Here is a 15871-nt window from a genome sequence, read left to right as displayed (position 1 = left end):
GTGTAGAGTCAAATGTCAAGCGCCGCTTCTCAGAGACCACTAATTAGTGAAAAAAAATAAAAGAAAACGGCCAGAACATCTGTGCTCTTACATGCCTGCAGTCCAGCCAGCCGAAATGCTAATTTGTTTCCCGACAGCCTTCACGCCAACACCATTTCAATGTTACATGCCAGTTTGTTGCTCCACGCGAATGCTTGTGAGAAACTTTTCAAACGTCTAAAGGAGGCGGGAATGCCAAAGGCCAGTGCTGCAAGGAATAATGCCAATACATGCTGGACTTAAAACGCAAAAGCTGAAAAGAGTGCTCACCACATTTCCACAAAAATGTATGCCAGGAAACCTAGCCCCTAGACGTAAGCGATTATCAGAAGTGTACGGCTCCAGCATAGAGTGGTTTGATTATATGCAGTGACCGTGACTCGGGACTTGTAATGGAGTTAAACAAGTTGAACAGTTAAACAAGGTCAGACTAGCCATGGCCGTCCACAAGGTGGAAACGACGATGGCAGCATTTAATTACTTCACAAACATATATATGTTAAGCTTAGCATTATTTATAACCTAGTGATCTAATCGATGTTCCTGAAGCCATGGTCAATCACCGCGCAGGGTCATTTGCACACTGTTCATTTGCATAAGGTACGTCATCGCGACGTACCTTGAAATGAAGCACTGCAAGGAGCCATGGGTAGGCTCAAGTAAGCACTTAGGGATAGAAAGAACCTGAACCATTGTAGGGCACAAAATCGTGACATCGATGCAATGTAAAAACTTGAGGAGAGGGGAACGGAATAAGAAACAGTGGTGTGACCACTGAGGAAACTTATAAAAACTGCCAGTTGGGCGTGTTGGTATAGTTCATGAAGGGAAAAATGCTGGTCAAGGCAAATACTTGGCAAGAGCACAAAACAAAGTGGTACAAAACAATTGAAAATTTTATGTAGGAGAAACTACTCACATATACGTGAAACAACAGCCTGCGTCGCCACACATGCGTTGCAGCTATCTAATAAAAAAAATTCGACGCATTACATCAAGACTGGAACACTGCAAACTATCACAAGGTACATGCAATAAAATCAAGGGTAAACAAAGAAACGCTATCCAAAAGACAATAACTGTGCCAGATAGCACAACAGACAGCTATCTGACACGGCTATTTCCCTTCTCCTCAATGCGGAAGGCTTCCATAATCTCTCTTGTAGGCCGGTTTGTGCGTTTATCAATAATCACTGTTGTCGCGAAGTTTCAGTCAGCACATGCATCTTTGCAGTACACTGGTAAACGTGAGTACAGAGCTGCTTGCTTTGGTGCTCGTGGAGGTGAACGTTGAGACATTGGCCCATGAGGCCAATGTATTTCTTTTGTAATGTGAAAGGGACACTGTAGATAACATCTTTCCGGCAATCCACAAACGTCGTGCCATGTTTAACACCACAGCTTTCTTTGTTTGCGCTTTTCTGCTCCACCACGTCCTTCGCTCTCCAGGGCTAATTTTCACGAGTGTGTTTTGAGCTGAAAACAATACACGGACTCCATATCGCAGCTTCCTTTGATGTGTTATGTGACGTGTAATGCAAGTAAGGCTTGCATACGTGTTATGCAAGTAAGACTTCTTCCACTCCTTGTGCACTGCTTCCTGACTGTTCTCAGTGATTCCTTTCACATGCCAAAAGAAGCACTCACCTGGATAACTGGATCCTCTTAGACGGTTTATCTGGCCGGCAATGCTTTGTTCCAGCAAATGTTCACATGACTTTGTCAGCACAAGTTTTATGCAGGGAGCGGCCATGCCATTCTATCTTAGAAAGCGCCAAACTCAGCAGAGGCTTTGTTGATTTGGGGTGGTACATATCCAACAGGTGTGAAACTTAATTACGAGATCTAAAGACTAAATTTGACATTGCTTTGGCAGCTCAAAAGTATACTCAAGGCCAAATCATTTTTTTCCGATCATGTCTGTAGGCACACTGCTACTGGGATAGTGTCTCACCAAAAACTACTCCTATATATAAACACTGTATGTTCTTTTTTCTGTGAATTGAAGGTAGTCATCGACAAATGTGAACAGCCTGAGACTTGTTCCCTCCGGTTCTTGCGAAACAGCTCTATCCACCTTGCGAAAAATTAAAACAATGTTGTAAAGGACCGGGGTAACGTGCGACCTAATACAGGTTAAGTAGTGAGGTAGGCAAAGTGTATGGACTTTGTAGTTGTAGGAAAAGACCGGGTGGAAGTCATCGAGACAGTCCTGCACACTGCAGCACACATACGGCAGCTGCTGACGACAGTATAAACCTACATCCACGTGAAGATTGGTGCGTTGGGGTGTTCCCCCCTTATCGCAGTGAACCAAAAAGGCAGGGCTCAAAATTCAGCGGTGCCTTGCCTCACACTTAACTACGTTCCACATTAATGTACTATAACAACAGCCGAAAGCAAGTAAAACTTGCACTGCCAACTTCACCGAGTCAGTTACGGTATGTTCCCCGTGCTTGAGCAACTTGTAAAAATGGCGTTATTTTTGCTTGCCAAGAAGTTTTTTTGTTTTTCTACTGTTCTCACACTACCCACAATTAAAGGGAGCTTAAACAAGATGTGCAACAGCTAGACCACCTTGTTTCTGCAGCTTCAGCACATTTCAGCGCGATTCATGGCCTGGACATCACAGCCCATCCTTCATAATTTGGGAGGCATCCAAAAGGTGGGCTTATGAGGAAATGTGGGACTATTTAAAATTTAAGAGAATGTACGGGGTCATCTCTTAAAGTGGTCATAAATACAGAGTTCAAAATCAGCTCATTGAAAAAAGGACTGCTTCATCCCCATTACAAGGATATAGCAATCGCAACCTTCAAGCAAATAACCAAGATGGGCGAAGCAGCGGCAACTTTCAAGCCAGTTTCCGGCAATCTCTCTCTGAGTTTGCATAATGTTGTTAGCGCAGTTGGCAGTTGCCTACTTAAGCCTGGGCGATCGCAGTGGGGCCTCTAGTTCAGTTGGGTCGTATCACTTGAACGATAGCGTGCATTTTACACATTGATAACCATGCCTTTAGTGCTGGCCCATATGATGTCACCCTTGCCCGTATTACGTCACTATAGCACGAAATTTGAAAGTCCTTCAACATCTCTTGCATTTCTTCAGTTTAAAAAAATTTCTCTCTTGGAGCTTAGTAAGCGGAGGCTAGTTTTTTTCAAACTGGATAGTCTTTATTTTGTATTTTGTCTTTATAGGCCCTTTAAAGCTTTATTCAATTGCTGCAGACACGCTAGGCAAGTTTAACGTCGGGCTCATGCTGAAATTTTGAGCTAGTCTAGTACAAGCGACAGAGGGATCCTAAACGAACGCGTAAATATGGGAGTTGCCTTGAAAAGCGCGGTTTAACCTTGGCTTCTTTTTTGTGGAATGCTGTGTTGTCGTACTGAAGGAACAGACTGCTTGTACTGACAGGGCAATAAGAGTTGTTTATATTCAAGGAGACAGCAGCTGAGGAGGCATATGGCGACAGTGATGGCACTAACCTAGAAGAACTTGTCAATATCTGAGAGGGACAACAGTTATTTCTGGGCACACCGGAATCGTAGGGCCCTTGACTGACTTCCATCTGGGTTGCTTACTGTCACCAAACTCTGATGAGTGGTACTCTTTGTACTTAGGTACTAACCTCAGGTACATCCGCAACAGTGGGGCATTAAACCTGCCACATTGTACGCGTCAGCAGCGTTCGCCAGCGCAAGTTCTTCGTAGTAGGGGCTATCCTGCTTTCATCTCGCTTCAAAATCAACGTCATGCTCGCAGTGACGTGTGCTTCCTTGAGCTACAACAGGGTGTAGTTCAACAAACAAGAGATTTGTACATATGTGCATTGTGACGAATTGTCACCGTCATTAAGACATCACCATTGCGAGGTGGAGCACCACCACCAATCCACAAGTTACAGTTCCATTGCAACATCAACAACGATCCCACAATGCTTACATGGCCACTCAGGGGAATTGGCCAGTGAAAGCAGCTGTGAGAAGATCATGGCCGATTCACCAATTACCATTGGCAGCGACATCGATGTACCCACTCGCACACATGCTTTCACCACTTAAAAAAAAGTGATGCTCATACATTCCGACATCATAGGACTGAGCTTAGGTGCATAGCGCGCCTTACCCAATGCTGTAAGGTGTTTCTGAATCAAGACATAAATCTACAAACGCAGCAGTGCATCCCCTTTACAAGCAGAACCAACAAGAACACCCAAACAAATTATGACGCAATAACCTTTGGTTATTGCCAAGCAGTTAATGACTAGGAATATCCTTGAGTTCATGCGAGCAGGCTCGGTGAGAACTTTGCGGGAAACGTCCGAGACTTGTCCCATTTTCATCCCCAGGACCAGGTTCAAGTGCCTGAGTGTGCCCATGAAGGGCATTCATCCGAGACTTTTCGTTCAGAATTGCTGCATTGTGTCACGAATATATTCTGGAGGCCAGGCAATGAAGTCGGAGTAAAGGTGCACCACATCTGAGATTAAATGCCTAAACGCAAGAAATTTGAGATCCAACGTGAAAGTAATGATCACCACACGAAAAAGCCTGCGTTCTTGAGTTTGTACTCCCGAGTTAGCCAACAGAGTTCAGCCGTCAAAAGGTCAGGTGATTGTGCACTACAGCTCAGAGTCTATGCTCTGATTTAAGGAACACAGGCTCGTGCATCCATGCACACAACAGTGAGAGCATGGAAATTTCTGGCAAAGGTCAGGACGTCAACAGTGGTACCTTGTCCTCAAATGATACAAGATAAGGAGGGGACAACTGAGTCACTTAGCATTATCAAAAGCTCCTGAAACTCCTTCATTTTGAAAAACGATTCTTTTTATTCGTTCATCTTCTGCACAAGAGCATTCCCTGAGTGCATACAAACAAGCCTGAAAATGCATCAACTATCCTTGGTGGTAGACTTTCTCTCTTTTTTCTTATCTTGAGGAAGAAGGCAAAGGAGAGTAGGGTACTCGCTTTTATTCATTGTTCGTGCAAATACATGGGGTTTTGTGGGGCCAGCGCGTGAAATCAAAAGTTGATGGAGACAAGGATGCGCACAGTTGACCAGTTGCTTCTTCTTTATTAAAATGTGGCTCTATTACATCATTTTTCGGCTCACAATGTGTGTCAAATTATTGGTTTGCCCCAACAAACCAAATGTCATAGCAAAGCTTTGCTCAACAAGCCTGCATACAGCACGATGTAAAATGTTCTCACAGAGAGACTCCTCCTTTCCGCCATTTCCACATGATCGTATCACACTTCACTGCGATTCTTCCGAGAAGTGCACAGAGCTCATGCTCGATAGCAAGAATGCATTGTTTCCGCATTTTGGCACCACTGAGGTCCACAAGCGAGAGAGCATTGCCCATAAATCACACTCCCAAGTTGTTAGCAAAAGGTGTTGCTGCACTCAACTCCCTTTGAACAGGAGCTATTCTACGTGGGAGTGGAATCCCATTCGTGGTAAGTTGGGTCACAAAACTGCTCATTGTTTCCCTTATCTGTGTTCAACGTTACTCTGCATAATCTCCCCGCCAAATTATGCTTATTGCAGTCCCTGTTATTGTTGCCTGCTGTGCAGTTTGCTCCAGTAATCAAATACAAAGTAGCCGATAGGCTCAATATTACAGACTTCTCGTGGAAATAAAACATAGAGTGCAGGATAAACCTGAATTGTAACTCCCATTAGCTAGTACGTCGAGTAAAGGCAATTTACCAAGCCGTCTACAAGGCCATTCCACATTGGCCCCACAGAACATTTGCATACGACAGACATGGGTGTCAGTGTTATTGCCCACGTGTGGCATAAATATGAAATGAGTGAACTCATCGCCTGGTGGAAAGAGGAGCTGACACGCCACAGCACCTTAATTCGGGAGCCAAGTGCATGCAACCAACAGATGTGGCAGAGCCATAAAGAACTCGTATCACCTTATCAGCACTCAAAATTGTTCCGATAGACACCAGTGTCACTGCCTGTAATAGACTATAAACTGACTAAACTGACTGCAAACTATCGACTATAAACTGTCAGTAGGAGACTTATTATAGCGGGCAAGCCCCATAACCACTGAGGTCAAAGTGCAGAGGAGCGAAATTCTGTATGCACATATAAGAATTGTTTTAAAAGGGGTGCTCACTCGACAATGAACGTTCTGGAACACTGTAGTGCGCCTGGAGCTGCTCTAACACTCATTGTCATGCCCACTTACCTAGTAGACAACTGCGTACCACAATGCGAGCAACAATTACTACACTAACTAGCTGATAACCAGACAGTAGTGCTATACACTAACTAGCTGATAACCAGACAGTCGTGCTGTCAAAACCAAAATTTCTGTATGGCAATACAGACAGATTCAGCGCACACTTGGCACCTTGCCGCGTAAATGGAGCAAAAAAAAAAAAAATCTGCGTGCCTCAACAGTATTTTTCGTGCGAGCTTGATGTAGCCCACCTTCAGAGCTCAAACTTTTTGATAAGCGCGCCAATCAGCACTTCTAATCTCACTACTCGATTTATGAACAGGCAGATGGTAGCATTCTCAGTTAACAGACGTGCAAATCCTCATTAGGACGCGTCACGCACGAGATTACGGAAAATCATCGCTGTTACCGTTTTGTGCGTGTGCGTCTGATTGCTTCGCTCGTTCGAGCCAATTCGTTCACGCAGCCAATTAGTAGCGCCTCCGTTTGTTTCTGCATGAACGCGCCGCGTTTGGCATTCGTCCCTGAACTTCGCGCTTGCACAAAGTAACAATAACAATACTTTATTTCCACCCAGGAGGGCTGAGGTGTGCTGGAAAGGCAAAATGCCCATACCGAAAGGCCCAGGTATCGCAGTGCGATAGCTTTTCGCTCGCGGTTTCGCCTTGTTCAGCTACCAACAGCCGACGAGCGATCGCCGTGGTGAAACGGCAGTCGTGAGGCAACCAAGGCAACTGCGGATAGCCGGCCGGCGGCAGCGGCGCTTATCCTTTCCCTCTTCCCTTTTCCAGTGCCCTTTGGCGACCGAGTCGAGCCGGCGTTGGCAGCGTTGGCTTCTCCCAAAAGCGGAGATAAGCAGAACCCGTCCGACCACGCTCTCCGCTGGCCGCGGGCACCGACAAACGCCTTCCCCCGTCGTGATTGGGGAGCGGACTCGTATCGCCCGCTCGACCAGTCGCCGGCCGCTTCGCAGCGTTCGGCACTCATTCAACAACGGACGCCGTTCGCGTTGATGAATCGGCATTGCTGCGTCTCCGACGGCAGCGAGGCATGGCGCTTTCTTTTTTTTAAATAAAAACGTGCATGCGATTCCGTACCTCAACATTGCCCCGAAGGCTCCGCCGCGAAGACCGCGCAGGAGAGTGCTCATCTCGTAGCCGGCTGTGGGGCTCGTACAGGATCAAGCAGCACGCCGAGGCACGGTAGGCTCACGCTTTCAGTTAGTCCTCGGCTACCTCTTTCGGGCCAGGAATAAAGCACTTGCCGAGACAAATAACCAAACAAACAGCGCGAGAGAAAATGGTTTCCGAAACTACGGTCTTTTCGCATTGTGAATAACAGATGGCACTAGCTACCGCGCCGATTCAAGTCCGCAGTTTTGTCAAGCACTTGGCCCTTTAGTCACTCGTAGGTCAACTTGCGTTAATGAACTTTTTTCGTCATTCATGAGGAATAAAAGGCAATGTGCAAAAAAGCGTTTGTTAGTTGATGCACGCTAATGTGTTCTTTGCCCATGTTGGTTCTTATGTGACAAGTGCTGTGCCTCCGCATAAACGCGCGTTGTTTTTCCCGCATGACACTAGTGCATGGCGTGCAAACGCCCGAAAGGAACAGTCTACCGAGTTCCAAAATTCTGTACTTACCGAGATCCCTCAGAATGCAGCTAGCGTGAACCAAATGAAGGTTATTTCTTTTATCGTTTCTTTTTTTCATATTGACAGTTAGCGGCCACGAAAGTGTATTCCTTACGAGGGCGGATCACGCTATTTCCGGAAGAGCTGTACATGGTGCGCGCATGCATGCAGTGCGCGTGTAAGTACGTGTGTATTAGGGCAGATAGGGCTACTACGAAGGCTCGCACATATGTACCTACACAGTATTTTCTTCAAGCATGCGATCTTTGGCAATGACGCTCCATTCATGTTTGCTACATGACATCATTGGCTACTCCGTGCACCTTTCTTCCAGGTCCATACATGACATGAGGCAGGGTTAATAGGAGCTTAAGCTAAACAAACCAACGGTGGCAGCCCACCGATCCCTGACCATTTCCTGCTGCATTGCCGGCTGCTTTCCTCCCTCAGAATTAAATCGGGACCTGGAGGTTCCCCTCCGGCGCCTCGGATTTCTGTCGGTTCCTAGATTTTAATCAATTGCGGCTCGGTTTTTGCCACGCGGATGTTCGTCACGACCTCACCTGTTTTGTTTCCGGGACAGGTCGTTTACCCTGTCAGAAAAACTTATAACCCACAGAATTTCCCCTAACGTTGAAGAACTATTGTTAGTCAATATTTTTTTTTCATTTTTTCTTTCTCAAAATTGTTAGCATTGCTTTCCCCAAAATGTTCTCACTTCGATGTTCACTTAGTTTTAATTCTAAACCTTATTTCACAATGGGATCCTAGTCTGACTTGACCAGTCTCCCAGAGTGGGTACGCGACAGTGTGATCTTGCCTCCAACAAATCAACCAAGTATGGTTTATGACAGTTCAAGCTAAACAAACTAGGCGAAACAGAATCCAAGTGGATAGTCCGTGGAAAGCTATTGCATTAGCAGCTTCATCACGCAGCAGGATGGCGAAGCTTGGAAGCACGATCCTGCAACCCTACGAAACCTGCACTGCCCCCACCCCACCTCCCAACAAGCATGCAGCGACTTACTTGCCGAGTCTCACATTAGAAATTGTCCTTTTCATGCGAGAGCAATAAATGGCCCAATCAGTGAAAAGGTCAGTGTCCTACCTCAGGCGTCTGTAGCAACAAAATGGCTCCTAAACCTCCAGTAGGCTGGGGCACATCGCATATACCCACAAAGGTGTAGTGGCCAGAATGACGGGTTTTCACAAAACCCTGTACCGACGCAACTGGATTTTATTGGAAGGCTTACATAACACAGCGCGGAGTGGACGCGCAATATACCGAAACCGCAAACAAGACAGCTAGGCGAGAGCGCGAGGGCCGAAGCGAAGGCTTTGCGCACCACTAGTCCACGTCCCTGCATTTCAAGTACCTAGACCCAAAGGTGAAACTGTCCACGCGCCTCCAGCACCAGTTCTCAAAATCGAAGTAGATCTAACTGTGTCCCTTGTCCGCGATCGTTCTGGAGTCCTCGTGCCTTGGATATACCAAGTCTTGTTTTTGATGTGGAAGCAATATGACTTCGACGCCTTGGCTGCCGGGTACTGTGCCTTGGATCCTTCCATGCGGTTAAATGCAAGAAACAGGCTTTCCATGGAGACTTTCTCGAAGAAATCCGCGGTGCCGCGCAGTAAGGCAAGCCGTGCGGATGGCGGCTGAGAACTATCTTGGGCGGGGCGTCGGGGGCTCAGTTTCCCAGAAGGGGCACGTGCATGGACGTCGGTTGTGGCACTCTGAAAAAAAGGGGGGCGGGTCTTTTGCCTGTCACCCCTGTTAAAGGCGCCCAGCGCGCCTCTGAGCTCGTGGCTGCAGAAGGCAGCTGCAGTCCTCCTTCCTTCGCCGTTCGTGTACCCGAACGCGCTCTTTTCATCCGAAGTGACCTGGCGTTTCGACGATGGGCGCAGATGACCAAGCCTCGGGTTTGAAACCGCCTGCTGCGCTAACGACTTCGATTGCGGCGTCGAATCACCAGTTTTGAAGCTTGAATGCCTGCAAGCTGGGCCAGTCTTCGGGGGTGGCTGGCGAACTACAGACGATGGCATCCGCATACGTTAGCGCCGAGCTTCCGTTGTTCCCTCCTGCTCCACCATGCTCCAGCTGCGGCGACCCAGTGTGTAAAGGCGGTGCTTTTTTCCTCCTGCTGAACGGTCGAGGGCTTCCGCGGGAGGTTTCCCCAATTTTGTGTGGTTCCACTGCAGGTGTACGTCGCCGTGGACTTCGGAGGAAGGTCGGCAGTGACCTTAGGGTTAGCCGCCACCGAAACGGTACCTTCGTTCCAAGCAGTCATATGCACCACAGGCTTGATTTTGACAATCACCGTGGTGTCGAGTGTAGATTTTACAGCACTCCGCGCCTCTTGCGTGCCCTCGACGAGCCTCCCATGACTGGTGAAAGGGGTGGGCAGTGGCGGAGTAGGACTTGTGGACGCCGCAGGCCTGTCTCCTTCCGTGCCGGTGGGGCTGTTTCTGGCGGCGGCGTCCACAGTGCCGTTTTTCACGTGCCACCGTTGGGGCACACGCCGGCCTTCGTCACGAAGCTCGCAGTGTCCTGCAGGCCCAGGTCACGTATGGAAAAGCGTTCTCCTCGAACTCTGGGTCCTGGCAGGAGTCGATGTGGTACTGGTCGTCCTCCTTGATGTTGATCTTAATTACAGACGTCGGCGGTGCCGCTGTCCAGCATGCGCGCTGTGCAATGTGGAACTGGTGGCGGGACAGCAGTGCCTTGAGCTCAGCCACCCGATGGGGGTGGATGTTCTTCTTTAGGCCCAAGGCGAGTGACTCAATATCGCTCTCAAACTCGTCCACGTGAATACCCAGGCCCTGCACGGAATTGGACAGCCAGGCCGGCGGGGCCTCCTCCTGCTTGCGCCGCGCGGGTTCCACCGTTTGGGCGCCGTCCAGGCCTTCCTCCGAACACGTCTTCGTCTTCAGCTCACGTTCCGCGACCGTGAACCGCTCTGTAGAGCGCACGCCCCGGAGGCGTCGATGGAGAGGCTGGAGACCGCGGTGTTCAAGCAGGCCTATTCCGAACGAAATGGGGTCTCACTCTGCTGATGCCAGGGGCGCGAGAGCCTCCCACTGGGTGAGCGCGCTCGTTGTTTTACGTCACGCTGGTGCCGCTTACACTGTGGCTTGATTCCACGGAACCCCCCCCCCCCTTCTACCCACGCACACATACCCTGGACAGGAGCTTTTTTTTTAATTGCGATAGTATGCTCTTTGGCATAAAGTCCTAGAGGTACAAGTTTGCACCCGTTTCCCGGATGAAGTCCAGAAGACAGCGGTGGTGGGGACCCCACAGCCATCGTTGGAGATCGGGGGTCTCCCAGGATGCAGGCCTGTGCCGCGAAGGTGTCGGGATCTCGCTGCACTCAGTGAAGGGCACATCCATAGCAGGTGGTTGGTGTCGGCGTCTTCGGCAGGAGCCGTACAGAAGGGGCAGGTGTTGGTAAACGGGGCATGGTATCGTGGTGGCAACGCCCGGGTTACCGCAAGAGAGAGGGCCACCCCAACTCGAAGTCTACGCAGCAGGACCTCCTCCCAGCGAGCGAGCCCACTGGGAAGGTCTGTTCCACACGGTAGGATGAGCGCGCGTGTGGCGCGACGCAGATCGATCTTCCTTTAGTTGGACAAATTGTTCGTGTGGGTCAGTTGTCAGCAAGGGCAGCGGTCGTGAAACCGACGTAAGGTGACAGAAACTATACGCCTCAATATGAGCGGTGATAGTATTACGCCGGATCCACGACAGTCGGAGAGGTCAGGGTACGTATCCCGTAGTTTATGAATTTTAGCATAGCGGCTAGCCGAGGCTCACGCTACGGCGGCGGGTTAGCGGGGCCTGACTGCGCATGCGCGCACGGGGAGTGCGAGGAGGTTGCCCCTCAGCGGAGGGAAAGAGTGGGCATGGCGAAGGCAGGCCGCGCGGAACTAATCCCCCCCACCGTAACGAGTTTGCTCTCCAGCGTGAGCGGACGGTACCAGCTATGCTAAAACTCTCTAATCCTTTGAAACAGACGAGTTGAAGGCTACACGGTGCAAATCCCATATGGCCGCCGTTGAGCCCGTGCACTGGTACAGTAAAACTTTACTGTACCGTGTACATTGGTACAGTAAAACTCCCAGGGGCTTGAAGTGCCGGTAGTAGCGCTTGCAGCGGAGTGTTTCATAAGTGCAGTTTTGGTTCGCTTCTGAATGAGAGGGACATTCGATCGCTGTAGTTAAAACGCCGTCTTGGGCCCCCGCGTCCACAAATGCCTCTACAATTACCTGGGGTGGTTCACAGCCGCTGGTAATGATGCGCCCGCGGACTGCGCGTCTGCGTTTCCGGTCAGCCAACTGTGGAGTCAAGTTAGCGGCCGATTGTCGGTCACTTGATGGTATCCAGGGCGGCCTGGTTTCAGGGTGGGCTGGTAAGCGGGTATGACGGCCCATGTAGATCGCCAACGCCGCTGCCTCCGCAACAAAATTAAGTTTGCGCTGGCGGACGGAGCGGCCTGATGTACAAGCTCATCTAGGGTGTGTGGGGAGCGCCTTGGCACGACACCTTCTGGCCTAGGGGGTGTCACCCGGAGCCCGGAGCCATGGGCTCCCTTCCCTCGCCCTCCTCGCCTTCCGTGCGGCCACCGGGCCGCGAGACTTGGGGACGTCGGGGCCCGAGGGATGGCGCGAGTGGACGTGTAGGAGCAGGCGGTGGAGTGAGAGAAGCGCGGGACTGGGGGTCGGGACGCAGAGTGTTTTGGTGTGTGCGTGTGTATGCCCGGACGAGGATGTAAGTAAAGAGTTCTTTCACGCAACCGCAGTGTGCCTCATTCCTTGGCATGCCGTAGAGAGCAGGCCCACAGGTGTTAAGTTTAGCTTCTGAAGAGATGGTATGGGCGTTATTTGAGGGAGGCAAGTGATCGTCCGCATTGCAGCTCTATTAATCAATTGCTTCAAGTCGGGCCCACTCCGCTTGGGTCAGATGCTGGAATTGAGCCTGATAGACAAGTCGAGGCTGAAGTATTGACCGCACCAAGAGTCGGGCCATTTTGAAGCAGGAGCCTCCAGACTTTTCTGAAAGACTGACTTTATACGCACGACGTCGTGTGGTCTGGCTGAAGCCATTATACGCACGACGCGACTATGGCGCCAACGCGGCAGTTGCTGAAAACTGAAAGCGCCCTCATCATACGGGTTGGCGGGTTCCCCAAGCCCCTCGTCGGCTTCGACGGAGGCGGCATGGCATTCGAAGTTGGGGCACGATTTAGTTGCTTTAGCGATTTCGATCCCGCCTTTGAGAATTGCAGCTACAAAAACAGTGGACGTCGTCCATTCGCGGCTAAGTGTACGACTTAAACGACTGCAAAAGAAACTGAAGTACACAAACGCGACAACAGACTCGGACATCACGATAACAGAATCGGACAATAGACTCGGAAATCGCCGTGAGTGTTAATTAAAGCGCCCTATTATTTTCGGAACGATCGGTGCAGTTTGTTGTTGAGTGTCACGGTTGCTCGCATGACTGTTATGCTGATACTTCTACGCATGCCGTTTTAAACTGGCTCTTTCTGTTTCTTTCGTGTCGGCGTCATTTCGTCGAGGGGGGTCAGGCTCGCGAACCCTTCGCACATGAAGGAAGTTCCTTCACGATCGACGTATACATAAACCAAGCAGTTCTTGGAACGTTCAGTGCACATTTGGTTTCTAACTTTTAGTGTACGTAAATGGCTAATGCCCAAAGCAAACATGAAAGCTGTTATCATTGCTCCACACATGTGGATGTGCTTGAAATGATATGTCGTGGGTATTCATTTCGAATGGTGAAAATTGGCTTGCATGTGGCCACTGAAATCCGTTTAAGAATAAAATGAAATGGGGGTACATCTGACTTCGTTTCTTAATAATTTGTTGCAACTGAACTTGAACCTGTAACTTTCTTAACGCGCATGAGTAGAACAATTTGCCGCATCGTTTAGGCTATCGGTCAACGTAATCATGCATATACGTGTTAATTCTAAATATAGACAGGTGCTTCCACCCCGCAGTATTAATTCGGAGGCTGGATAAGAGCACCGCCATCCGGTGTGGGTTCGATGCGATCGCAACCCGAACTGCATTGACTATGCAGATTGTAAGCCGAGATAAGAAATACGTGAAAATTATAACCTAGGTTATTTTTAGGGAGCTGAACGTTATTTAAGAACCCCAAATTTCCCATCGGTAATTGGGAATATGGTCGGTCTGTCAAGGACGTAATGTGGCACAGACAGAGCATGTTAAATAAGTCGCATAGCTGCAATCGTAGGTGAAATAAATGCATTATCCGGTTCTATGTCTTGCTTTGCATCCATAACATCAGCTGTGCTTTTTTTTTTTATTGCGATACGGAGTGCGAAAGCTAAACGAAAACCCATTTCGAGGAGCGTTATACGGCTGTCATTTGAACCATCGGCTTCGCGACCCGTGGTATGGTACCCGTGGTGCGACGGAGAAGGGCGATAGAGTTGATAGAGCCGCTTGGACTCCAGCGCGGCGCCGGTTGCTTTGGCTGCCGCGTTGGCGCGTCACTCATGTCGTGCGTATAGTGGCTTCCGCCAGACCACACGACGTCGTGCGTATAAAGTCAGTCTTTGTGAAATGCGTCGGATAAGATGTAGCATTTGACCTGCTTGTTGGCGGGCAGATCAAAGCCACAAGGCAGCTGACCCTGACGATGAAATCTCCAATCCCAGTACGCGAAGAGAGGTGGCAGTGCGCACAGGCTGGCCGGAGAGTTGCAGCGCGATCGGGGATACCTCCAGTCTATGACGGCCCCAAGCATTGGCCACGGACAGAAGGGCTGTCTTTTCGACTGAAAACAAGAGAGCAGCTGCTGCGCACCTCTGATCAACGGGTGCCCAGCGTACATGGTGGTTGCGCTTCTGTGTGGTCGTATAGGGTTATTGCCGCCGGCGGGGGTGACATGCACGCTTAAGCTCACTCTATAGGACAATGGTGCCTCGGGATGCGTTTATGTCAGCGACGTACCTCGGCAAGTGTCACCCAACCAACCGGAAAGAGTCAATGCAGTGCAACCGCATGGGCGCCGCATGGGACGAACAAACGTGTTGCGTGTTCAAGGTCCGGAAGCAAGCTGCTTGGGGTTCTCGTTGGGCGGGAGCTGTCTGAGACGGCACCTGGAGAAGGTCCGCTGGTAGGCGAAGCTGGGTGCCCTAAACGAGTTCAGCGGCAGAACATGTGAGGTCGGTCTTGAAGGCGGATCGTATGGCCAGAAGTGTGGAGGGCCCACTGGGTTGGGCAGTCGTGTACTGAGTGCGGCATTAAGTTTCCTGCGAAAGCGCTCAAAGAGCTCATTTGTTTGTGCCCGGTACGCCGCAGTACGCAAGTGATGATGATGATGATGATGATGATGATGATGATGTCCTCAAATATTTTGGCACGTACCCACGAGGGGGGATTGGCCAGGGCTAAACCGGTTAAATACGTGGGGACTTAAAAATGCTTATTTCCGGGAAGAGGCTGTAAAAGGAAACTTAGTTGTGAATGAAACCCGAATTACCCATTAGTCAGCACCCTTTAGCAATTCAAACGACTTATTATATATATCCCTTTTTGCAAACACCAGCTTTGATGCGCCAAAAGATAATATAAGTGTTATCGATGAAGTCAACTCCAACCGCTCAATCGGGTCCTTCAAAAACAGTTGTCTAGCTGTTGAGAAACGGCGACAGTCGAGAAAAAAATGTTCGATTGTTTCGGGGACCTGACACCGCACACATAGTTCTGTAGGTGAAAGTTCTGATCTGAACAGATAGAAATTATGCCTTGGAACCCTGCAGCGCAGCTCGGTGAAGGTCACCTTGCATTGCCTAGAGCCACAAAAATGAACATTCCACCCTAACTTTAGATGTTGGAACTCTTCAAATGATTAAAGTGAATCGGAACGGGTGGCGTCTAAGTGAGCCGTGCCGAGAAAGTTGAAGGAGCTCGGCGAAAAAGGTCGACTCGA

General features: G+C 49.6%; 1 protein-coding gene across 2 annotated transcripts in view; it reads right to left on the bottom strand.

The window, feature by feature from the left end:
- The window catches only part of LOC144152601 (NADP-dependent malic enzyme-like), a 173418-nt gene extending 165903 nt beyond the window's left edge, over positions 1-7515 (bottom strand). The window contains exon 1 of one of the 2 annotated variants that reach the window (XM_077683917.1): positions 7342-7515. In XM_077683917.1, coding sequence (XP_077540043.1) covers positions 7342-7394 — 53 coding nt within the window. In that variant the 5' untranslated portion in view covers positions 7395-7515. The remainder of the gene's footprint in view (positions 1-7341) is intronic. The other variant, XM_077683918.1, reaches the window with a different exon arrangement.
- Positions 7516-15871: the final 8356 nt, after the last annotated feature.

The sequence above is a fragment of the Haemaphysalis longicornis genome, unplaced genomic scaffold, assembly GCF_048455015.1.
Source record: "Haemaphysalis longicornis isolate Haplotype H1 unplaced genomic scaffold, Haemaphysalis longicornis Haplotype H1 scaffold_9, whole genome shotgun sequence".
Taxonomy (NCBI): Eukaryota; Metazoa; Arthropoda; class Arachnida; order Ixodida; family Ixodidae; genus Haemaphysalis; species Haemaphysalis longicornis.
This window is presented reverse-complemented; position numbering and strand designations above follow the sequence as displayed.